Source organism: Notolepis coatsorum (assembly GCF_963971535.1).
Source record: "Notolepis coatsorum genome assembly, chromosome: 13".
In the NCBI taxonomy this organism is placed as follows: Eukaryota; Metazoa; Chordata; class Actinopteri; order Aulopiformes; family Paralepididae; genus Notolepis; species Notolepis coatsorum.
This window is the reverse complement of record NC_140177.1, coordinates 50481841-50508787: the sequence shown is the minus strand read 5'-3', so window position 1 is coordinate 50508787 and position 26947 is coordinate 50481841. Positions and strand designations below refer to the sequence as shown.

The 26947-nt window shown below is 42.6% G+C and overlaps 1 protein-coding gene across 1 annotated transcript in view; it reads right to left on the bottom strand.

Moving 5' to 3' along the window:
• The window catches only part of LOC311239067 (uncharacterized protein), an 83315-nt gene extending 76760 nt beyond the window's left edge, over positions 1-6555 (bottom strand). The window contains exon 1 of the mRNA XM_084327297.1: positions 6427-6555. Coding sequence (XP_084183423.1) covers positions 6427-6495 — 69 coding nt within the window. The 5' untranslated portion in view covers positions 6496-6555. The remainder of the gene's footprint in view (positions 1-6426) is intronic.
• Positions 6556-26947: the final 20392 nt, after the last annotated feature.

Below are 26947 nucleotides of genomic sequence, written 5' to 3'. Positions count from 1 at the left end.
ATGTCCCCATGGGCCAGGTAACGGTATACTTTTGCTATGCTATACACTACAGATCACTGGCGGACTCAGGGGGGGGCAAGGGGGGCCCCCCTGGTGCCCCCACGGTTGAAAAATGCACGCTAAAGTGCCCTTTTGAGTGGCGGAAAATGAGAGGGTGTGCCCTATTAGTGCTCTTCCAATGGTCTAAACTTGACCATGTGCCCCACGGTTAAATAATGTCATGCTAAAGTGCCCTATTGAGTGGTGAAAACATAGCAAGAAAATTTAATAACGTGTCTTAATGACTGCTCTGTTAGTGGATAAAATGTGATGCAGGTTACTAGGGCAGGCTTTCCCAAAGTGGGTGCCATGATGAAGACAGTCTAGGGGTGTTGCAAAATAGTTAAACCCTGCTTATATTCTAAACACATTATATGGCCATTAGCAAATATTTTCTGAGTTTTTGCAAGGAACCAATGGGCTAATATCTAGCTAACATTTAGATGTTTCTCGATCTGCACTGTCCCTATTTTCCCCCCAATGTATCCTTTAGGTTAGGTTAGAGTAAGTTAGTTTAACTGAGGCACAAAGTCCAAGCATGCTGGGAACTTGAGGCACAACTCTGAGCAGCCCCGTCACTACAATATTCCATCCATTTAAGTTGTCAGTTTTAGACACGTCCCCTCTTGAATGTTCAGATGCCAGAGGGCTTAATGCAGTCTGAGCTGTAACCCTGCACCCTACTGCTGTGTGTGAGGTAGGTAATACAGCAAGCTTTCTTTGAAGTTGCAAAGATTGAATTTTTTTACCAATTATGCATTACTAAATACTAATGTACGCTGCAAGTGCTTTTATTGATGGCAGTATGCAGGCCTGGACTGGCCATCAGGAGCACCGGGAGTTTTCTGGCCTGGCCTGGCCTGTGCTGATGAAAAAATATATATAATTATATATATATATATATATATATATATATATATATATATATATATATATATATATATATATATATATATATATATATATATATATATATATATATATATATATATATATATATATAATAAAAAAATAAAAAATTCAGGCCACATAACTTAGAAGCAGGCTAGGCCAGTGTTTCTAGTTGCAGCGACGCGATAGTTAGATAACCTAAGTGGGGAACAACAACCAGGAGATCACTGTGACAATCAATCAATCTAATTTAATTGTATAGCACATTTAGACCTGACACATGACACATGACACATGACACACACGTCAACCAAAGTGCTTCACAGTAAGTCGCATAGCAAAAAAAAAGAAAAGTGCTAAGTCCCAAAATATTAAAAACAGACGGAGAGTATACAGAGAGTAAACAGACAGAGAGTAACGCAGTCTAAACAGTCATACATATTTTATTAAACTTCAGTCCTGATCATAACCATTTTTATTTTTAGATGTTTGGTTTTTTGTAATGTCAGATTAAAAATGAAATACTCCCACTTTTCTGAAAAGAGTTGTTGTTAAATCTGACATTACAAAAAACTAAAAATCCATCAAAATCAGTGTTGTTGCTAATCATTGACACATGCTAGCCTGTAATAATTCCCCCCAGAAAAATCTACATTGCATTTGATATATTGAAAATATTAAAATGTTTGTGTTTTTTTAACAATAATTTGTGATGCCATCACACACACTGGCATTTAAAGGGTTATAATTCGAAAATGTATTGAATACGTGGTGGTTATGATCAGGGCTGAAGTTGAATAAAAGATGTATGAAAGAAAAAGCATATCATATTTTTATGGCGTTTTTGAAGAGGACAATTAGTTCCCTAATGGTAAGAGTGAGTATTTCTTTTCAATTTGACATTACAAAAAACTAAAAATCCATCGAAATCAGTGTTGTTGCTAATCATTGCCATTATGCTAGCCTGTAATAATCCCCCCCATAAAAACTACTTTGCATTTGATATATTGAAGATATTTACAAGTAAAGAGGCTCATTTTGGCTGACTGCTGCCAAAAAGCTGATTGCCTCACGCTGGATACAACCAGATAAGTTATGTCCGAAGGTATGGATTCTCAATTATCTTGATGTTATTTATTTGGAGATTTCCACTGCACGTGTTATAGGTGTTAATGAGGCCAGTATCGCTGTCTGGTGGGCTGTGGTGGAAAAACTAAAAGAACGCATATGACTCTGGAAATTGAGTACTGAATAAGGTATTATATTGATGTCTCACGTTGGGGTCCTGGGGCGAGAAGGGGGTGGGGGGTTGGAGAACGAGCAAATATTCATGTATGTTGATGGTTATGGTGGTTTTTGTATTTTTGTTTTGTTTATTATTTTGCATTCAATATTGATGTATATTTTCTGACCCCCTTCTGATCTGGATCTGGTGATCGTGGGCTCTGGCTGGGGGGGGGGGGGCGCGGTTCGGGGTCTCTGCGGGTCGAGGCACTAAAGAGGCGTGGTGTTTTGGCTCGCGGGGGGGCCGGGCTGTGGGTCCTCCGGGACTGTGGCTTGCGGTTGCCGGACCTGGAGGTGGAGGGGGCTCGGTGAGCACTTTTTTATAGTAAAGATTTTATTTTGTTATCCTTTTTCTCTGTGACAACTTGTTTTGACTGGTTGTGTATCCAATATATATAGGTCTAATTTATTGTCTAGTCATTGTTGTGTTAGTTTGTGTTCTTGGATGTCTGTTATGTATTATTGTCATTATTGTGCTGTGTTGTTTCTTGTTTGAAAAATGAAAATAAAAAGATTTGGTAAAAAAAAAAAAAAAACTCAGCTCGGAACTAAGCAAAATCTGCATATGGCTCGCTGATAACAAACTATCATTACACATGGGCAAAACAGAGTCCATTCTCTTCGGTTCAAATAACAAACTCAGCAAGACCGACGGCTTCTCAGTTACAGTGGGTGACAATATTGTCACAAGGAAAGATGAAATTACCTATCTGGGTTCCATCCTAGAGGCTAATCTTTCCTGTGACAAAATGGCATCCAATGTAATAAAAAAAGTCAACCAACAAACTCGATTCTTGTAACGATTGCTTGACCTTACTCCTAGAACCCACCTCACCCCTGCCCACTTTGACAACCTAGGATGGCTTAGAGTAGACGACAGTACTGACGTACAGCAACTTGCAATGGGCCTGGTCTACAAGATACACTACACGACCAAGGTACCTGTAGAGGCCTCTGCCTGGGTCCGCTTCTAGTGGTAGTCGGGGAGTGATTCCGTACGCGCTCCATCCAAATAATAGTCTCCACACCTTGAGTTCCGTTATCAGATACCACAGATATCCGATTTATTTAGAATATGTATGGGTTACATGGGAGAGGTGATCAAAGCGATCCTATTTTCCTATAATGGTTCAAAGACTATCTAAAACGTTATAACGCGATCAGAAGCCATCAGAAGCGTTTCCGAAGCGTTTCCGAAGCGGTCAGAAAATATTATGCTTTCCCGTGGCTACACACCCCAGCTGATTCCTATCACCCATTTATGATCTCCGCCGCGCTGTGGCTGATCCGCCTGACAGGTGATCCACCCACAGTACAACAGAGTCCATTCAATTGGTTACACAGATAATCATAACATTCCCATAAATCATATCCTTCTATTGGTAATAGGGCAGCTACGTGGCGTAGTGGGCAAGGCGCTTGCCACGAATGACGGAGACGCTGGGCTTGCCTGTTCGAGCCCAGCGCTCCACATTGCTTTCAGTTTAGCTGGCCGTCCGTACTAATACACATTGGCCGTATTAGGGGGTGGGAAACTGATGGGTGGGGATCGGGCGTTGTGGACAGCGACTCCTACAGGTCGGTTGGTGCGCCTGCGCAGTAGAATCAGGAAGTGTCGGGGGCAGCGTGAGCCTCCCACGCGTTACTCCTCGCCACTGAGAGAACGAGCTGCGCAGGTGAAAAGATGCGACTGCTGTTACCTCAAGTACATTGCAGCCGGCTTGTGGGAGGCAAGAAACAGCGTTCGTGACAGGGGAGGGTTGAATTGGATGATACGAAATTGGGATGGGAGAAAATATAGAAAAATGGGAGAAAAAGTGGATCAAAAAAAAATCCTTCTATTGGTAATAATAATAATAATGATAATAATAATAGTAATAATAATAATAATAATCCATAACAAAAACACTCATATGGCCCTTACAGTACCCATGTACATGTCAAAATACTTCCCAAAGGTCAGTGAATACCACGATCACAACACCAGAGGGAGCTCCACAAATCATGTTAAACCCAGATTCGGCTCAAACAAGGGACTAAACACGTTTCGCAATTATGCCACATCAATGTGGAACGCCCTACCCAAAGCTGTAAAGGAATGTGAATCACTACCCACTTTCAAAACCACTCTCAAAGAACACCTACGGGAGACTGCAATTCGAAACTGGTCCCTGTAAATGTCCTAACCCAACCCCCTCCAATGTACAGTAAATGGTGGCCAAGTATGGTTTTGTCAATATTCCAATGTACAGTCCAATGTACATGGCCAAAAAAGTTTCCACTTGCGCGCTTACGCGCGCTCGCATTCACTGGGGGCCTACAAATACATTCTTTCATGGGGCCCAGAATCTGGAGCTACACCCCTGCTCAGGACCGTGACACTTTGCGGACCCACACTGTCCAGACCCTCGCTCCCATTGGCTGATTTGGGTCACGTGACCGTCCCACTCCAATTCAGCCATTGGGTGGGACGGTCACGTGACCCAAATCAGCCAATGGGAGCGAGGGTCTGGAGAGTGTGGGCATAGGCGGCGGGTGAGCTGGACATTAGGGTAGGATATAGATCGGATGAAACTCGCGCGTAGCGCGCAACATTTTTCTTTTTTGCTTGCACGCAAACGGTGCTGTCCAGGTTCTGATGTCACACCCACATCTAGGCTACTACAGCGAGCCCCACTCATTTCATATAGTGCAAATTAATTGTTCAAATGAAGGCATCCAATATGATTAACCATTGTCTTACCTTAATGCAGCAAAAGTTTCGGATGCGCCTCATTGGGAAAGGCCGTTCACAAGTTGCGGTGCCGACGGCAATGAAGGAAACGTTTTCCATAATTTGGATCTCATCATGCTTTGAAAACAATGTACATAGTAGCTCTAAAAAGTTTCCACGGTTTGATTAACTCTGACTCAGTCTCATCATGCCCTCGTAGAGCAAGCCCTTGGCCTCAGGTGATCCAGTGTTATGCCCAGGCGGCATGTAACTTGGAATGCAGTTCCAGGTCTTGGCAGCTCTCACGGAGAGGGCTGATTCGCTAAATGTACTTGTCCTTAATGGAAATTAGTGTTAGGATGCGAATAGACGCCACCCGGTACAACAGTTCTGAACCCGAACGCGGAACTGCAAGTTTGTTGGTAAAAGACTACACGCGAACCTGGAGGTGAACAATCGGAAAGTGGGGGTGGGGCTAGACCTTGGAGGGTTTTGAAGACCAGACTGGCATCGGTTAGTTTGGTGATGCGGCGTGATTGGTTACTGCCCGCAGTCTGGAATGTTAAACGGCCACCACACCACACCTACTGCCATTGACACCTTGGTTGGCCGACCCTTTGCGTATTGTCACCACCGGGCTGCAGCAGCCCACACGCACACAATATCGTAGCCTAGGCTGCCTATAATAATGCGCAGACTGGGTCGGCATAGCCTCCCCTGGCCTTATATACGCGCCGCCTATGAGTGTGGGTCCGCAAAGTGTCGCGGTACTGAATGTGTCGGTGCTGTGGTCCTGCAGATGGATACTATTGCTCGGCTGCGCAATGCATTGGTTTGTGACGTCGCCCGATTTTTTTATTTTAAATATAAGAGGGTATTGGAACGAGGCATTAAATTAACAACATTTAAAAAAAAAATTAAATAATAATCTTTGAAAGATAAAAAATAAAAAATAAAAAATAAAAAATAATATATATATATATATTTTTTTTTTATCTTTGAATTGCAGGACATTGTTTTGTTGTTGCGGGACGCGGGACAAACGGCCCAATATCAGGACTGTCCCGCGAGTCGCGGGACAGGTGGTCACCCTATGTGTGTGTGTGTGAATAAATTCATTCATTCATTCATTCATTCATTCAAGGTTAAACATGTTATTTACCTGATATCATTCTAAAAACGCAAAAAAAACATGATTTCCCCCCAAAGGTTAGCACATTGAAAAGTAACCAATAGCCAGGAATTACCTGGTTAGGTATCAATCATATTGCTTGATTTGAGATACCCGTTTTATAAATGTATATATAAAATACTTTTTTATTCTATACTGAATTTGAGACAGAATAAAAATAAAGTCATTTCAGTTTCGCCTCACCTATTGGACGATAACTTTCTGACTTCATTATGTATAATAATCTTTTATACTATTTTACTTCACTTCATTCAACTGACAAAATTATCTTGTGTTAAGAGAGTGTGAGTCCTCCAGATATACTCACAGTTTCAACCTCGACTTCATTCAGAAGTGGTTGGTAGTTGTCCAGTGGAAGTTTAATGTTTGAAATCATGTCTCCATAGTCAGGTTCAGCTGGTGTCTGCAGAGCGACTGCAGCAACCAGGAAGAACAATGTCACATGAGTCTTCATTTTCATCGTCTGTGTTCAGCACTGATGGCCTGAAGACTTTTATAGCCTGCTCTTGTTGAAATTCAGGTTGATCCGGTGATCCTAAGGTGGGCCCATTTAAGAGTCAGCTGTCTCAGCGTGAATTCCATGCATTCTTTGTAGGGATGTCCGATATTATCGGCCGACCGATATTATCGGCCGATATCGGCAGTAAAATGTGATATCGGAAAATATCGGTATCGGTTTAAAAACAAAAAAAAACAATAACAATATTTGTTATATATATATCCAGTGAAATTATTAGTTACCTGAAATTATTCAGTTTTTTGGACGGGGAAACCCTGCATATATCGGTATCGGTTGATATCGGTTGATATCGGTATCGGAAATTAAGAGTTGGACAATATCGGAATATCGGTATCGGTAAAAAAGCCAATATCGAGCATCCCTAATTCTTTGTTTAACCTTTATTTGGTAGGTTCGCTGAGCATCCAATGTACAGCTACCCCACCCGCCCCTTAACAATTGTGTGTACTGAGCTGTACTGTATTGTACCCATTCAGCACAGATGCTCTTTTTCAGCTACGCCCTGCTCACATTCACACAGTTCCATTCACACTCCCTCCATTCACAGTTCCATTCAAAAGTCAGTCAAAGCTTATGAGTTTTGAACACATCACTCCTGTCCTCCACTCCCTTCTTTTAGCAAAAACAATACACAATAACACATGCATGAATTTCCACTCCAAACTTTTTAAATCAAAACTGCTTGTTTGTTATTTAAAATTATTTCACACTAACTAACACTAACGACTATCCAACTGTAGTACTATAATGACTATAACAATTAACGAAATAACAGTCATTGTGAGAACTTTACTTTAGCTAATGACTTTGCCAATAACCTGAAAATGAGTGTACTTAAAGTGCAAACAGAACAGTCACTTATAGATTCAGTCCATGGCATAACTCACTTAAAGATTGAGTCTATCTGGAGGTTTAACAACTCGGCCCGCCTAGTAACATTCAGTCAAAGTGGCTGGGCTCGGGTGGGGCTCAGAGGCGGTTTGGGTGGGGAGTGGGGTGTTCCAGGAAGAGCTGGAGGTTGTAACTCCTCGGCGGGTGGGCCTAATGTTTCAGTCCACGGTGCTTCCTGTACCCAGCGGCGAGGATGGTTAGCGGCTGGAGTGCTCACGTGAAGATGTTGACTGTTGCGGCGGTACTCTCTATCTCCACAGTCCACAACATAGGAGCGAGGAGCACTGTGAGGTTTCACTATTACTCCAGGGGACCACTTGTCATTGCCAGGATGCGGCTGCATCCTAACCTCATCTCCAGGCTGAAGAGCAACACGAGAATTGGCAAGGTGCCTGGTACGTTGTAGCTCTGGAAACTCATCCAGACCAGGTGGTATGCTTTGTGTTGTGGTGGCTACACTGCTTTGAAGGGGAGCATGTCTATGTTCCCCGGGTCCTATGTTCCCCGGGTTCTATGTTCCCCGCTTTGATTGATTGATTGATTGAAAATTTTAGACCACCAGCCCTGATTCCAAACTCTAACCTAACCTTCACCTGAATGTACAGTTTCTACGCCTAATGTATATACTCTTTTCTTTCTGGACTCTTTTTGTATCACAAATACAGTACTGTAATTGCAAATCTGGTATGTCATAAATGTATAGATGTAGCAGTACTGTCTATCTGTATGTCATGTATGTCATATATGTTACGATGAATTGGAAATGGGGGACCCTGGTGGAAACAAGATGAAAGTCTTTCTCTGGTCTGCATCCCCTTAACAATTGTATGTATTGAGCTGTACTGCACTGTACCCATTCTGCAATCTGTTAATAAAGTTCTCATTCATTCATTCATTCATTCAACCAGTTCGAAAGAGGGCCTAAGCTTAACCGTTTGAAACAAGGCGGACATTAATAATTAATAAAATAATAAAAATTAATAAAATGTTCAATCTATTAATCAATCAAAGCGGGGAACATAGAACCCGGGGAACATAGGACCCGGGGAACATAGGGATGATCCCCTTTGAAGTGAGTCAAGACGAGCAATAAGGCCCAAAGCCTCTGCTGAAGCTCCACTGAGCACATTCTCCTGACCTGCGCTATGTCTACTATTTCAAATTCGGCGCTCACTTCACACTTTTTGTATGCCATCTGTAGATCAACTGCAGCTACAGGCTTATCTTATGATTAGTATACGAGCGGAGTACTCTACTAGAGCGTTTTAGCTCACCTGTGTGCATTAGTGACTGATAGCTGTTAGTGTATTACACTTAGCGCCTGTGTCGATCCTAAACGGCACTTGCTGAGACAGTATTTTTAGGTCTACTGTCCATTTATCATTCTCCGGGTTATCTGTCTGTGCTAGATTTATGTTCAGAATTTCGTCATCCTGATCTGACTCAACACTCACAGAGCTAACTGCACACTTGCGACACACTGCCATCCAGTGGTTGGGTTTGTGACAGTAGGAACACTCTGAGCCTTTAGCTGGGCACCTCCCCATGTTCCACTTGTGCTGGGGGTCTCGCCCACACCTCCCCATGTTCCACTTGTGCTGGGGGTCTCTCCCACAGCTTCCCTGTTGCTATTTTTTGGAGCCTTCTTCTGATACACAGGTTTTATCTGTCCTTCATTGTACATTTTCTTATTTGGCACTGTGTATTTTGGCTTAACAGATACTGCTGAGACTTGTGAATCCTCTTATCTGTTTCTGTGACAATTCAAACCACTGGGGAATTTCTATAGCTTTAGGTAGCGTTAGCGCCTCACTTTTATCCAATAGTTGTTCTTGGACCAGTTTTTCTCTAACTCCCGCGATGATTGCATTGATCAGCACGTCGTCGGAGTTGGGGTACTCACAGTCCATGAGAATGAGTCTCAAATCCTTTACGAAGTTGTCGAAACCTTCACTTGGTCCTTGTTTCCTTTGCTTGAAACGATGCCTGGCTATCCGCTTGTTTTTTCTTGGCCTGATGTAGCTGGCAAACTTATCCAGCACTTTAGATGGATCTGCTCTCTCGCCCTCAGCCCAGGCTAACGTCTTGTAGATTTCTCTGCCTTGCTCGCCGACCCACGTGCCTAGCCAGCCGGCTCGCTTCTTAGCTGCTAGCTCCGAGAGCGGACCCTCAAAGACGAACTCGACGTGACTTCTGAATCTCCCAAACTCTTGATACAAATCAGGAGCCTCCCAGTCGATCTTGGGGTGTTCAAAATGCGAGTATGCCATTTTCTCTTATTTTATTTAAGCTTCTGACACCATGTAATGTACTTGACAGACACGGACACGACTTAGCTTGTAGACATGTTGTTTATTTCTGATTGACAGTCGCAACCTACGGCAACTCCGTTAAGGGACGCGACGGATGCAGAAAGCGAATCACATCAGTGTGTTAGTGTGGTGTAGTGAGATAACACACAGTATGTTACAGGTACAATACAATACGGCTCAATAAAAACAATTGTTAAGGGGATGCAGACCAGAAAAAGACAGCTCTGCCGTAAACACTGGAAATAATCTCGGTTACTATGTCCACGCGCAACCACTGCAACCGGGATGCGCTCAAAACTCCACCCTGGACTCCGGTTATAAATGAGCGCGGTTGCACTGTTCCAAAAACCCGGATGCGTGTGGACGAACAGTGCAACTGCACACATTAACACTTTGATTACCGGCCATAACATGGTCAAAACATGGTTGAATGCCGCCACCCACTTCAATGATAGCGTTGTGAACGCATAATCTCTGTTTTAAATTATGGCTATGTGTCTAATCTGCCCGTCGTTTATCAATGACTTGTTTGCAGTCAACATTGTCGAGACGGATTGTTTTTTAATCGGTTCATTTCTGTGAGGATTGGTTCATTCCCCGCCACACGCTCCGCTCCTTTAAGGTACTGTGTTGATTGGTGCATTCCCCGCCACACGCTACGCTCCTTTAAGGTACTGTGTTGATTGGTGCATTCCCCGCCACACGCTTTTGGAGCAAGTATCAATTCCAGCACGCACCTGTCATAGTTTTTGATTAGCGCCCCAGAGGCTTTTTATACTGGGACTTCCCTTCAATCGATGTCGGGTCGTTTTGAATACTTCTGTTTCTGCCTGTTGTTCCCCGTTGCTGTGCCTCGTCTACTCTCCCTCCAGGACATCTGTGGATTGCCGCTGGTGAAGACCTTGTCCCCCCGTTTTGAGCTGCGCCTCGTTTACCCGCTTTACTCTTGCGCTTTGGTGAGTTTGAACCAAACCCCTTTTTGGACTATTCTGTTTTGTGTGTTTTGAAGAACACTGAAGAGTTCTATTTTTGCTTACACTTGACTCAGCTAAGTTGTGTGTTAAAGGAGACACTGAAGATTATCATTTTGCTTGCACTGGACTCAGCTGGGGTGTGTGTTTAGAAGAGACACTGAATATTATCGTTTTTGTTTTGCACTGACCCTCAGCTAAATTGTGTGTTGTGGTGAACACTGAAGATATCGTTTTGTTTGTTCTGGACTCAGCTAAGGGAGGAGGAGACCGCACTGCCTCTGTGTGATGTGGACTGTTATTGATCTCTCTCTCTCTCTCTCTCTCTTTTCCACCTCGAGTTGAAGCTGGGAGTATCTGCAGAGCCGCTTCGGCGTCAACACCGTTTCCCCACCTCGAACACCAAGAGGATCTGCAGAGCCGCAGATAACTCTGCTGAAGGCAGTCTCCCTTTGTTTCAAGATTGTTACTTGCTCCTTTTTGACTCTGAAAATAAATACGCCCTAGTATTTGGCTAACTCTGAACTACCTGTCTGTGCCGTGCGTTTGAGGTCGGTTTCAAACCCTAACAATTTCCGTTGTATAGCATTTTGAAAAGCCCTAGTTTTTCAGGAAAATATATAGATTCCGTGATAATCGCCCTTTACTGGAATATTCTGGCATACACAAAAACGTTGAAATTTTTCGGCCTATTTATGAATCGTTTTCAAATAAACGCTAGATTATCGATAGTATATGTACTTATGCACGCTAGGGAAGCGGGCTGAAAAATCGATTATCTTATTTCCTGATCAGCGAGCACACACTCACAGCCACACACACACATATGGGACATGCTGATATATCTGTGAAAAATGATGAAATATGAATTCAAATCGCTAATAAAAAGAAATACGACAAACAAACGCTATATGTCGTTGGCGGCACTCAACTGGCAGCATGAACTAACGACAAATCGCGTCCCTGGCACTCAAAGTGTTAAATCACAGTTACATAACACCCTGTGTTCGTGTGGACAGGGCCTTAGAGCTCTCTGGCAACACTTTACAACATGCCAGTGCCCAGGCCAGCCTCATATTGTTGGGGAAATACATTTGCAAACATTTCAGGATCCCAGGAAATCTCTTACTGTAGTTACATCAATATTGTGCTTTCACAACAGTTTCATGTTTGTAGGTTAGATATTTAATGTTCGCTGTTGGCCAATTGTCCTCTGTCGTCTTGTTAGAATTTGGAAATCTCTACATCAAATGCGTATTATAAATTGTAATAATAAAAATAAATTTTAAGTTATTCCAGCAAATATCTTAGCTATAACAAGATTGTGTTAGCTAGGCAACATTGTGTTTAAAGGTATTTACTAGGGGTGCACCGATATATCGGTCGGGTATCGGTATCGGCCGATAAGTGCCTTGTTGACTGCTATCGGCCGATAAGCTCAAATGTGCCGATAGCAGTCGCCGATAAATACCCATCAATTTGTGTAGCGTCAAAAGGCAAAAAAAAAAAGTTCACTCGCGCGATCTACCTGCACAACGCCCGCCGTCCCCCCCACACACACACAATCTACTGCATCAAAGTAACTATTTATGATTAACAAGGCATTCGTTTTGTGGCATTAGCGTTATATAGTTAGTGTTACACGGACAATAACATCAGCATATTATTATTACCCATAGCAGCAAGGCATTACTCCGAGTCCGTTCATTAGCGGAGTCGGTTCCATTCCGTTGCTCATTCCGTACCCAACTACACATTCTGCAATCTGTTAATAAAGTTTTCAACCAGACAAATGTATAGAAAGGCTTTGTTTTATTATAACATTTGTTGCAGTAAAATCATTATGTCTCATTTGGTCATGCGTGGAGCGCCGGTCGGCGGGCCGGGCAGCTAACGTAGCTACGTTATTAGCTATTAGATGCAAGACTAACGTTACTGGTGAAAATGTGATTTGCGTTGGAATACTCCTTTGTCAACTTGCTGTACTTTGCTTGCAGGTCTGCAGTCATTATTGCTGCATTATGAATAGCCGCAACTTTAGCCAAGGTAACGTTATGGCTAAACCTTTAACAATAGTTAACGCTAGCTTTCGGTTAGCTGTTCAATGCTATTAATAACAACTCCCCGTCAACACCCTCTCTCGGGAAGATGGCATTTAAGAAAGTATCTGCTGTTAAAATGAAGTGTTACACGTTCAATAACAAGCATATTATTTACCCGAAGATAGCAGTAAACAAGGCATTACTCCGTTAGTACGTTCATAGCTCGGTTCCATTCCGTTGCTCATTCCGTACCCAACTACACATTCTGCAATCTGTTAATAAAGTTTTCAACCAGACAAATGTATAGAAAGGCTTTGTTTTATTATAACATTTGTTGCAGTAAAATCATTATGTCTCATTTGGTCATGCGTGGAGCGCCGGTAGCTACGTTAAGTGTGTTCTGCTCTCGCAAACAGAACATGCCCGGAAGTAGACAAATTTATAAACGCTTGCCGATTGGTGGTAAGGACAGCAGGAGGTGGGTGCTAGCGGTCACCGGTGTGGCGTAATTGGCCGAATCGACTGTCAATCAAAATGGTTCCATTGCATTGGTTGAAAGCTCTGGTTGAGAGAATAGTATCCTGCTGCAGGCCGCAAGAATGGTTCCATTGCATTGGTTGAAAGCTCTGGTTGAGAAAATAGTATCCCTCTGCAGGCCGCAAGACGATACTGGGAGAGAGATAGTGATACCATAAACATATTTCTTGATGTTTCCTTTTTTTAAGTAAGTAAAGAGGCCTACAAATACAAACATACACATACAAATATACAGTAGTTTCATTAAAAAAAAATTCAAAATAAAAAATAAATAAAAAAAAAATATTTTTTTTACAAATACTTATATACAAATATACAAATATCGGTATCGGTATCGGTATCGGCCGATAGTGTTAGTTGAACAATCGGTATCGGTATCGGCGGCCAATTTTCATATCGGTGCATCCCTAGTATTTACTGTAGAATGTTCACTATTTGGCCAAACACAATGGCTGGTCAAAAGTAGGGGCAGGTCCAATTTAAGAGACCATTCATGACTGTAGAAGTAGAATTGGATGTGGTGCATTATCAAGTGTGCCGTTATGGTTCATAAACTGACACGTTCCAGTGGGTGAGATAGGGCTCCAAAATGGAGGTCGATTCTAGTGAGGCGTCTTGCTCCATGGCAGGAATGAAATATAGCCTTAATAAATTGTTATTGTAGGTGTATATAGCTGACGTTACCCAGATGGCTAGGGCTTTGCCCGCTCATGCAGGTGTAGGCATCTCTTCAAGTGACCTTCTAGTTAGAAATAAAGACATAATGGGCAGCTTCAGCAAACTTGTTTAGAATAATTTATACTTTCAACCATATCATCATAATTACCTTTTTTTTTGTTTGCCTTAGAATAGGATATTATGTATATAGTGTGGGACAAGGCAACACCATTTTATCGATCTGAAAGCCCCTCCATATTATTTATTGCACCAAATTCTACATTCTCAAGATTGGTTCAAAAATCTTTGATTGTGGTGTCTTGTGTGAACTTGCACATTTTACAGATTATATTAAGCCTGTCTCCATCTCCCATGGTACTCTGCTTCCTCCCAAGGACTAGACCTGCATCAGTAATGTTCTGCATGACGTCTGCTTGTTGCTATCTGTGAGCCATGTTTATCAGCAATATTATGTTGGTCTTATTTTAAATGACGATAGCATCAAGAAACACACTTTTTATTTGATTGTCTTTTTTTATGTATTTTTATTGTGTTCGATACATTTGTGATGTGTTTTTGTCTGCTTGTGGTCCTTCTGTTTTATTGGTTTTCTGCTGGACTGAATGATGTGATATTGACTGTGATCTGGCAACACTGAGGGGGGAAACCTGTGCTCTACTCTCTACCTCAGCTTCTGTATCTCCCTCCGCCCTGGGGAGACTGCAAATCCACCCCCATAGACTCCGAGTTCTTCTCCACGTACAGCATCACCGCCTGCCGCATCGACTGTGAGATGCGTTACCTGGTGGAGAACTACAACTGCAGGATGGTTCACATGCCCGGTACATGGTGACATAGACTGTTATAGGGCTGACCCCGATTAGTCAAATAGGAGCCGACTGCCAACCTCTTTTCATTCTTTCCAAAAGCAAAGAGGCCTAGAGGCATGGCTAACGCTAATGGCGCGCATATACCAGCGAGGCTAACTGCCTAAGAAAACACTGAAGGCACTGAAAGAGGATTTCACCCATCTAATGAACACACTAGACTAGACAAATATCAAGATGTATCCATCAGTGGACCAATTGCATGCTTTTGCAGAGGACAAGGAGCCTTCAGTGAGTTCAGTCGACTCCTTTAGACATTAAGCACCCCCCACGGCCCAAATGGAATGAAAACAATTAAAATAATTAAAGAATTTTTTTACTTATTATTATTTTTTCTTTTTGCATTCAGGGTGGTAATATCGGCAAATTTCGGCCAATCAAAGTCAACTATCCAAATCCTTAGTCGGGGACAGGCCTAGTCTGTTATGATGGGGACATAATATATTGGCTATAGTGGCTTCTGCAGATTTCAAATGTGTGATTATTTTATCTTCTGTGTTATTTGGAACAGGGACCACAACGGTTTGCACACCTGAGCAGTACAAAGACTGTGCTGACCCTGCTTTAGGTGAGCCAAATAACAACACTGCACACTGACGAGATATTTTGTTATTTAGCCTTTACAGGGAGGTGTAGTCTGACGTCACTTTAGTTTCCCGCGTGGTCCACCCCTATAGGGATTTATCATTGGGAAAATGTATTATCGGCTATTGTAATAATTCTGCCTCATGAACATTGGCAAGCTTTCCATTTTTGCACAAAATGAGTTCCCTTCTATCACTAACATTATTGTTTAAGCATTTTTGGTTGAAATAAAGTTAGTTATAACCTGTTAGCAAGCGCCCCCAAAATTGGCCATTTTAGTTTTCGTTTTTGAGGACTGCATACTTTTTTTGCAAACCAAAACAACATGCATTATACTTATAGCACATGCATGAGCCTGGTTTCTTTTGAAAGATGACATTCTGAAGTTTCTGATTCCAGAAGAAAATTCACTTTTAGTGCTAACGTTACATAGGTCTGAACTTGAGTTGTAAAAAGAAAACGTGTTACTCAAGGTGGTATGGCTTAGAAATCTAGACGGAGCCATAGCCTGAAGCCTTATGTAGTACATATCCAAATTTCATAAAGATCCATTCAGAAATGAGTGATTAGGAGCGATTTTGGTAAACTGTGTACAAAGAAAAACTCAGTTTTCTCATAGACTTCAATTCAATAGACTTCTCCCTTCCCCGATTTCGTATTGACCAATTCTACCCCTCCCCTGTCTCAAACATTGTTAGGCCATGCCTCCCACTGGTCGGCTGCAATGTGGACGAAGCCTTGCATCACGTGTCCCCTCCGGTACACGAGGAGGCAGCCGTCGCATCTTTTCACCTGCACAGCGCGATCTCTCAGCGGCGAGGGTCTGCGTGGGAGGGACACTCCGCCCCCGTTGCTTCCTGATTCTGCTGTGCAGGCGCACCAACCGACCTGTAGGAGTCGCTGTCCACAACGTCTGATCCCCACCCACCAGCTTCCCACCCCCTAATACTGCCAATTGTATTAGTATGAACGACCAGCCAAGCTGGTAGCAACGGCGAGAGCTGGGCTCGAACCCAGCATATCCTGCGTTAGTGGCGAGCGCCTTGCCCACTGCGCCACTTAGCCGCCCCCCTGAACGGATTTTGTTGGATTTTGTCGCTATCGACAGGCAACAAATAAGCCTTCAATTCGATATAATTGTATTACAAAATATGCACACCCGAGCCACTAGGGGTCGCCAAAGTGCCGGTTGCAAAAAGTTCCCATATGAGAGACGTTGCATGGTTTTTAATTTGTCGTTAAAAAATAACTACACTTACCAGTAAAACGCCTGTCGTTCAGTGCTGTTGCCTAATACAGCCAGGAGTCTACACTGTGGTGACGTCAGTCAGCAGCGCCAAAGTGTAGTTCCTCAGTGAACGAAAACATAAACATAGTTATTTAGCTACTTTTACGATTAATTAAGAATTTTTTCATGTTGAGCTATAGATTGTGGATGAATACGCACATAAAGGTACACCATGCCAATGTTCATGGTTTATTTGTTTTAAACGAGACGATTTAGAAATGGGTCCATTGGAAATACATGTCAATTTCAAGGAGGGTGGACTGCGTGGGAAATCCAATGACGTAACCACTACACCTCTCTATTTAGCCGGGAAGGTCCTATTGAGATACAATATCTCTTCTCGTCGGTCAAGACGACAGGAAAAATCGGTTTCACATCAAATACATTTTACACACATGCAATACATGGAAGTTAAATAAGGAGTATACAGTATTTAAAAGAGAAACATGGGCATCTGGGTAGTGGAAAGGTGTTTGGGGTGGGTAGCTGGTGAGGGTATAGGAGTCCTGGTTGTTGCATTAGTGACTCCTACTGGTCGGTCTACTGTTCAGCTGGGAGGGTTTAAGTTTAAGATTATTTGGATCCCCATTAGCCACAGCAGTGGATCTGGGGGAGATGATGTGACGTGACGTTACTCTCTCCCAGTGAAACTCCTCGCTGTCAGGTGAAAAGAAGCAGCTGGCGACTCGGCTGATGTATCAGAGGAGACGTGTGGTAGTCTACACTAGGGCTGCAATGATTAGTCGACATAATCGACGATGTCGATTATAAAAAATCGTCGACGAGGAATTGTTGCGTCGATTAGTCGTTTAAAAAAAAATATATATATATATATATATATATATTATTATTATTATTATTATTATTATTATTATTATTATTATTATTATTATTATTATTATTATTATTATTATTATTATTATTATTATTATTATTATTATTATTATTATTATTATTATTATTATTATTATTATTATTATTATTATTATTATTATTATTATTATTATTATTATTATTATTATTATTATTATTATTATTATTATTATTATTATTATTATTATTATTATTATTATTATTATTATTATTATTATTATTATTATTATTATTATTATTATTATTATTATTATTATTATTATTATTATTATTATTATTATTATTATTATTATTATTATTATTATTATTATTATTATTATTATTATTATTATTATTATTATTATTATTATTATTATTATTATTATTATTATTATTATTATTATTATTATTATTATTATTATTATTATTATTATTATTATTATTATTATTATTATTATATATTTTTTTGCACTACCTATCTTTGTGAAAGTGGCTTCTCAGCTCTGGTCCAGCTGAAGACTTCTTACCTTGTGCATGCCTAACAATGGGGGAGCTCACTGGGCTTAAGAGAGGAAAAGATACATCATGTTTAAAGCCAAATAATTTTAACTGTTTACTATTTTTAAAACATTTTTTTACCCATGTTTAACATTCATAGCCTATTCTCAAGATATCTGTAAAAAATTACACATATTTTCGAATTTTAACCACTTAAATTAGTGTTTGTTTGATACCACGTCAGTTTTTATTGAAAAAACCCTGATAAACCGCCATATTCACCATATATCTATTATTTTTTTCCAATACTTTACAGCATATCAAAACGGGACAAAATACCTGTGAATAAGAATCTGCCATTATAAAAAAGAAAGGTAGACTATTTCGGTCAGAAATAGCGGTCAGAAATAGCCGAGAGTCTAACGTTAGAGAGGACCGGTTATAACTCATATTTTTTGCGGGGGTACAGTACTTATTTGCCGGTATATTTCTCAACACAAGAGCCCCTCCCATGGCAGAGCGAGCCCTCTCTCGTCTCACCAGTGAGCAGCCGGGAGCAGAGGGGCGTGACCAATCACAGTGAACTAGCTGGCTGGTGACAGAACTCACACAAGTGGGCTCGCTCTGTGAGCAAAGTATATTCGACCTGCATACAAATATTAATTTCTACATTTTATACATAATATCCCAGCGTTTCAACCAGCTGCACATATGTAAAATTAAGATATTTACCCAATTTCATGAAATAATAATAAACACAGACACCGCTGTGCTCACACACACACTCAAAATATTTCAAAAAAGTAGAAAAAGACCCCAGGGGTGCACAAGGGTTCATAACAGACCGACAGTAAGTTTGGGGGAACTAATGGGATAACTGGGGATGTTGTTTGGTCCTGACAAGAGTCTCAAAGTCTGGGGTGATGGTAGACAAAGCAACTCTGAGGTCATGCTCAATGTCCAATCTGTTCCTCTGCTCTGTCTTCAGCTGGACCAGAGCTGAGAAGCCACTTTCACAAAGATAGGTAGTGCAAAAAAAAAAATATATATATATATATATATATATATAAATAAATAAAAAAATATATATAATATTTTTTTTAATATAATTTTTTCTCGATTAGTCGACTAATCGAAAAAATTATCGACAGATTAGTCGACTACCAAAATAGTCATTAGTTGCAGCCCTAGTACACCCTCCCCAGACTGACAGGACACATGTGGTAGTCTACACCCTCCCCAGACTGACAGGACACATGTGGTAGTCTACACCCTCCCAGACTGACAGTAGGGCAGCGCAATGACCAGGACCGTGACACACACTGGGAATTGGTATAATGACTAAATTGGGAGAAAAATGGGAAACATACAGTCATGTAACACTGGATAATGTAATACTACTGGAGAATGTAATAACTTTTTAATTTAGAAGGACTTTATAATGTAATACAACCGGAAAATGTAATAACTTGCCAGATTGATTGATTGATTGATTGATTTTTATTGTGGAGTAAAAGACAGCATCCAAGGGATAAAAACATGAGAAAGTGCAAGCACTTATTTCCATCATGGTCCCTGATTTTGGACATGGACAGACATCATAAAACATAGAGCATCATAATAAAACATAATAAAACAGAGCATCATAATAAAACATAGAGCATCATAATAAAACATAGATCATCATAATAAAAAACAGAGCATCATAATAAAACATATAGCAACCCCATAAAAACACTACCCTCTCCTTCCTAGACGTGGCTATTCTATACTTCACTGGCTAGCCATTTCTTTGTGGCACGTCTAAAGCTTCCCCCCTCTTCGATGTTTTTCAGGGCCACTGGAAGCTTGTTCCACTCCAGTGCTGCAGAATATAAAAAAGTATTTGTGCCCATTAGGGAGTTACATTTTGGCAGAATAAAATCCGTACTGCTCCTTCTAGTGGAGTATGAATGATTGTCACGGAATCAATTAAAATAATTAGATAGATATTTCGGACCTGTATTTTGAACTATCTTGTGTGTGAGACCTAAATTGATGTGAATTACCCTTTTATTGACCGGAAGCCAGTTTAGTTGCCTAAAGAAAGTTGGCCCTAGGTGAGTGCATGGAGGTAGCTTAAGGACTACTCTCATTCATTTGTTTTGAGCTGTCTGAAGTTTGTTTTTCAGGACCTGTGGAGTGCCACTAAACCAGGAGGTGCCAGCATAGTCAAAGTGACTTTGTACTAATGCGCCCGCTAGCATTTTAAGTGTTGCCTGGTCCAGTAGTTCCCCTTGTCTAGCTAGGAATTTCGTTTTCAGTGTGGGCTTTTTTAACCATGGCCTCTCCTGTAAGATGTTTGTCCATTATGCAGCCTAGATATACTACAGAATCCTTGTTTGTTATTTGCTTCTCACCTACTCTTATCTTCATTTCAATTTCTTTACCAAGCCGTTTCTTTGATCCGAACAGGATGGCCTCTGTTTTTCCTAGATGAAGAGATAGTTTGTTATCTGACAGCCATGTCTGCACATTTGATAGCTCCTCACTAAGGGTCCTCTCCACTACTGCCAAGTCCTTATGGGAGACCAGAATGGCTGAGTCATCCGCATAAAGAAAAAGGTCTGATGAACAGGCATTCTTCATATCATTTATGTAAATGAGAAAGAAGAGAGGCCCCAGGACACTCCCTTGAGGCACCCCGCAGGTGATTGCCTTTGCTGAGGAGTAGGTCCCGTTTACATCTACCATCTGAGACCTGCCTGATAGATATGAGGTGACCCAGTTCAACGCTGACCCACTAAACCCAATCGCCTTCAATTTAAATAAAAGGACACTATGGTCAACCGTATCAAAGGCCTTTTGTAGGTCCAACATGATCATTCCACAGAATTTCTTTGCATCAATCTCCTTTCTGATGCAGTCAGTCAAATACACCAGACATGTCTCAGTGGAATGAGATTGTCTAAAGCCTGACTGATGCTCAAATAGGATACTGTTTCTCACTAAATATGTATTGATCTGTTCATGAATGATTTTTTCCATGACTTTTGATAGTACACTTAAAATGCTAATTGGTCTATAGTTACCCTTGTCTGACTTATTATCTTTCTTATAGAGTGGAATTACTCTAGCACTCTTTAGATCTGATGGTACCTTCCCATGCTCTATGGAGAGATTGATTAGGTGGGTAATAGCAGGGGTGATGCACTCTGCTGCGTCGTTAAGAAACCTAGCAGGCATCTGATCTAATCCTGTCACTTTACTGGGATTAAGTTGATTTTAGCCTCTTGAGGACTGCGCTCTCTGTCACTTTACTAAAAGAAAAAGAGTCCTCTTGCAGCCCTAGTTGTGAGTAATACTCATTAACTTGTGTTTCTCCGAAACGCCCTGAATGCTGTGGGAGATCTTTTACTAGATTATTTGCCACTGATGTAAAGTAGGTGTTCAGCCCCTCCGCCACCTCTTTTTTGTCTGAGGTCAATTTACCCTCGTGGTTCAAACAAAGGCTGCTAGGTTTGGTTTTGAGCCTTTTGCTGTAGCCTAGATCCTTTAATGATTTCCACAATTTACTGGGGTTGTTCCTGTGTTCGATTATCTTTTCAGAAAAGTGGGATTTTTTGGCATAATCTCCCTGTTCGCTTCACTTCTTAGTTTCTTAAACTCTTGGTAGTCTGAATTATCCCTTGATTTCTTAAATTTTGAAAAACTTAGATTTCTTAAATGTATCAGTTTTAAAATATCATCAGTAACCCAGGGCTCTGTTCTATGCTTTAAAACATATCCAGGCTTTATCAATATTATTACATTTCAGTACAGTTGCCCAATTTACATTATTAAAACACTTGATGAGAGCAGCTTTGCTGTAGTTTTTCAGTGACCTAATTTTCACTGTATTGTGACACTTAAATATATTTCTCTGTATCTTCCTAGTCACAAAGATCATGGAATGGTCACTGATAGTATATTCTACTACTCCACTTTTGCTTATCCTGGTCCTATCTGATACCAAAACCAGATCAATAATGGTTTGGGAGGTGTGTGTAACACGAGTGGGTTCCTTAATCATCTGATGAAGATCAAACAATCTACAAAAGGTATCACAAGCTTTGAAAATAGTAGAGTCCTTCTTGAGAAAGTCAGTGTTTAAATCCCCAAGGACAATAATCTCTGCTGTGGTAAAGTCATCACAATTAGAGCAGGTCTCTCCCAATAAATCATAAAAGTCACTCTGATAATCTGGTGATGACAACAGCACAGCCTCATCTGCAGGTTGTTAATTAGCTCCTACCACACACTAAACGTCCAAAGCCTGTCTGCACTCTCAATCCTTATTATTATGTGGAGACACACTGCCGGCTGACAGACTCTCTCTCTGCTTCTGTGTTGCTCTCAGATGGCTCTAAGCAGTGCTGTCATTATATACATTTTGTTTACATTATATACACTGAAAAACCATCGAGATCCTTCATTCCTCCCTTTGATTCTTCAATCAACCATCAGAATCAACAAATCTGTATGTCATGTATGTCATAATATGTTATGATGAATTGAAAATGGGGGAACCTGATGTAAACAAGACGAAAGTCTTCCTCTGGTCTGCATCCCCTTAACAATTGTGTGTACTGAGCTGTACTGTATTGTACCCATTCTGCAATCTGTTAATACAAATTTCAATCAATCAATCAGCACAGATGCTGTAACTGAGGGGTACAATTCCCTGACTGTATTGATAAGTATGGTATTATTAAACCACTACCTCTTGTACTTTAACTTCTGGCCATCCAGTACATGATATAGATATGATGAACACTTTCCCACCTGATGAAACGAAGTCCACACAAATGTACAAATCGAATATTTAATATAGCAAAAGGTATATACAACGTTCACTTGTTTACACTTATGATTTGAAATGCACTTGTATGGCAAATGAGTATTCGTAGGTAAATCAACATTGAATGTCCAATCTCTGGTTACGCAGGGAGTAAGTATACAACCCGGATCTTTAGGAAACTATAGCGATGGTACTTAAATGATTATAGCTGGATACACTAAGGGGGGGGGGGGGGGGTCCCGCTGGTTGTAAGACAGTAGGAGGGGGGGATTAGAAGAGCCGCTGGCGGTATCCCATCTGGCCGACGATTTCTTGGGAGAATTCAAAGTCTTGAACACGGTGCCCACAGAACCTCGGTCCGCAGATTAATACAGCTGGACCCTCTGGTGGACGGTAGCTGCCGGTCCACAACGGAGAGACGTGAGGCGACCTCACTGGTGTAGAGCGCCGTCTCACCTGGACTCCTCTCCGGGGGGTAGTTCCAACACTCAGCAGTGTTGGCCGTTATCCATGGAATAATCAAAGCACCCAAAGCATAATCCAAGCCGTGGAAGGCTCGCCGTCGTCCGGGTAAAGTAATCCAATGTACAGGTCCGCTCGTCCTGGCCCGGAGCTCCTCGGATGCAAGCACCACTAGTGGTCTGCCCAGCCTGGTTAAGACTCCAGATAACGTCAGGAACGATGGGGGTGCTGCTCACTTTATAACTCTAACCGACGATGCACCATACATAAATAGACTATTATTAGCTTAATAGAATACGTCCAACTCGACGGTATAGTGCCAAACTATGACAATTCAACTATTAATCCACACGATATCTCAATGCCTATTCTGAGGCCAAGTAGGCCTTACTGCACCACACGTGCGTCGTGGGTGAGGCTTCGCGTCTGTTACTCGGTTGGAGGGTAAAGAACTAATGGACTAAAAGAAAGTTCTACTTTACTTGCGCCATATATATATGCGCTGTGAACAAATAGTACCATTCGTATTTCGCCAGACGTATTCCTACGCGGAACCGGGCTTGCCACGACATGTTGGGCGGCACGATTGAACTTGAACCTAGGGGTATGGCTGCTGGCGCCAGGTTCTCGTCCAATGGTAGAATGAAACTATTATGGGCTGTTTAGTAGACTAAAGGGATATTCAGTGCATATTGTACAAGGAATATACAGGGGATATCAAACGATATACAAATACTATTTAAATATATATATATAAATAAATATATATATTCGGTTTAATCTGATCCTTCACAACAGCCGCCCCCTAATTAGTCCCACCTAATTAGCTAAGCAGAGACAGATTAACCGCACTGTCTACCACTCAAGGTCCGCTGTAAGGGTCAGTCAACTCACAAAGTCATGGGGTCATGGTCATCATCGATAGTATCTAGGAGTCGGGGCAGTTCTATTAGCCTCGCCACGGGTCGTGTGTAAGTGCGCCCTTGGACGAGTACTTCAGCTGCTCGGACCTTGCCATCGGCACCAGTGATCACTTTGCTTACGCGGCCAGCCGGCCACATAGCTCTGGGTAGTGACTGGTCGATAATCATGACGACTGTTCCTTCTGTCAAATTGTCTCTCTCTTTTACCCACTTCTGGCGGGTCTGTAGAGACGGTAGGTAGTGGAGTAGGAAGCTGCTCCAAAACTTGTCAGCTAGTACTTGACTGTACCTCCACATTCTTCGGCCGTTCGCTTCTTCAGGCCTGTACATTGTCTGGGGTAGCGCGGGGTCCAGCCGCCCCATTAAGAGTGTGTTGGGGGTGACTGGGTCGACATCTGCTACATCACTGGAGACGTAACCGAGGGGCTTTGAGTTCAATACTCCCTCGATCTCCGTGAGGACTCTCTCTGCTCCTGCGTGGTGTACATCCTCGGAAGGCCATAAGGAATGAGTCTGTGCTCATGGTCGGAAGGAGCTCGATATGTATCGCTCTGGTGGTCATGCATTTGAATACAATACCCCACCGCTTCTCGGTTCCTCTTCCTCTCTTTATATACAACGGGCCAAAACAGTCCATGCCTGTGGAGTGGAATGGCTTGTCGCCGAGTCGGAGGCGACAGGGGGGTAGGTCAGCCATCCGTGGTATGCTGGGCTGCGCGCGCCGCTTTCGGCAGTCTAGACAGGTTCGCTGGAAGCGTCGCACCGCTTCTCTTCCTTGAAGTATCCAATAGCGACGTCTGATCTCCGCGAAGACTCTCTCTGCTCCTGCGTGGTGTACATCCTCGTCGTATTTCTTTATGATCAGCTCTGTGACCTTGTGTCGGCTGTTCAAGACTATCGGGTACTTAATGTCATCCGGTAGATCGGGGGCTCTCCGCAGGCGACCACCCACTCTGATGAGATTATGGGCGTCACTCTCGGGTGCCAGGTGGAGCAGTCTGCTGTCTGATGGGACGGGCTTTCCTCCCTGTAGACAGTCTAGCTCATCGGGGAACGAGTCTCTCTGGGCTCGTTGTAGTAGAAGAAGTTCTGCTTCTTCGTAGTCAGCTGCTGAAATGTCATTGGTGGACTGAATCTCTGGGTGGTGCCACAGGAATGTTCTTTGCTGCGCACTCTCTAGGGTAATGCAGTCATCTATGTTGGGGTCTGTGGAGGCGACTGTGCTCAGTCCACAGAACATAGGTTTCTTGTTCTCAGCCTCCTCGTTACTTGCTTCCCGTGGGGTGGGCGTAGGCCACTCTTCTTCCGGGAGCTTGAGGAATTCTGGTCCGTCACTGTAGATGTTGCGACGGGTGAGGTCATCCAGAGACATTCCCCGGGTGATGACGTCAGCTGGGTTGTGTTTGGTGTCCACATACCGCCAGCTCGCTGCTTCTGTTAACTCTTGAATCTCGGTGACTCTGACTCCCATGAAGACTTTGTATCTGCATGAATCAGACTTGATCCATGTGAGTACTGTCGTGGAATCTGACCACAAGATTGTTCTGTGTACCGGGATGGTGAGTTCACGTTGGATTAACGTGGCTAGATGCGCTCCTGCTAGGGCAGCGCAGAGCTCTAGACGCGGGATAGATTGTTGCTTTCGTGGGGCTATTCTTGAGCGAGCCAGGATGAAAGCAGTGTGTATCTTTCCTCCCTTCTCTTGGGCACGCAAGTAGGCCACCGATCCATAGGCTACTTCGGAGGCGTCGCTGAAAACGTGTAGATCAATCTTGCATGTCTCTGGCCTCACTGTGGATGGGAAGTAGCTGCGGCGTATATTGACGCCTGGGAGTGAGCGGAGTTCCGTCTCCCACTCTCTCCATGTTGAGGCAAGGTGTGCGGGTATGGGGTCGTCCCAGCCCTGGTCCTTGTCCCATAGTGCTCGTACAATCCTCTTTGCCCTGGTGGTGTAAGGTAGAATACATCCCAACGGGTCATATTGTCTGGCGAGTGTTCTGTACACACTCCGTCTGGTGGTCGGTGTCGCCGTCGACCTTCCCTGCTCTGGAGTCAGGGGTTTGTGTCTATAGTGGAGCGAGTCTGTTTTGAAGCGCCAGACTAGTCCTAGTGTCATTTCTTGGGCTTCTCCTGGGATGGTCGCCATCCAGGTCTCGCTGCTGGCAGCCTTGTCCGCGGGGGAGAGGCTGCGCAATACGTGCGGGTCACTGCTGGCCCACTGCCTGAGATCAAAGCCGCCTTTGATCAGGGAGGCGCGTAGCTTGATTAAGAGAGCCTCGGCTTCTTCTTGAGTCGAAACGCTTTGTAAACAGTTGTCCACGTAGAAACTGTTCTTCACACTGTGTCGGACCTCTTCATCTGCTGTTGGGTCCTCTGCGACGTGTTTCTGTAGTGCAAATGTAGCACAGCACGGGCTGCATGTGGTTCCGAAGGGGAGTACTTCCCACTGGTAGATGGCTGGGTTCTCATCTCCGATCCTCTCTCTCCATAGGAACCGCAGCAGGGGCTTGTCCTCCTCCACTAGTCTCACCTGCAGGAACATCCCTTTGATATCCCCGCTGATAGCCACCTTGTCCTGGCGGAA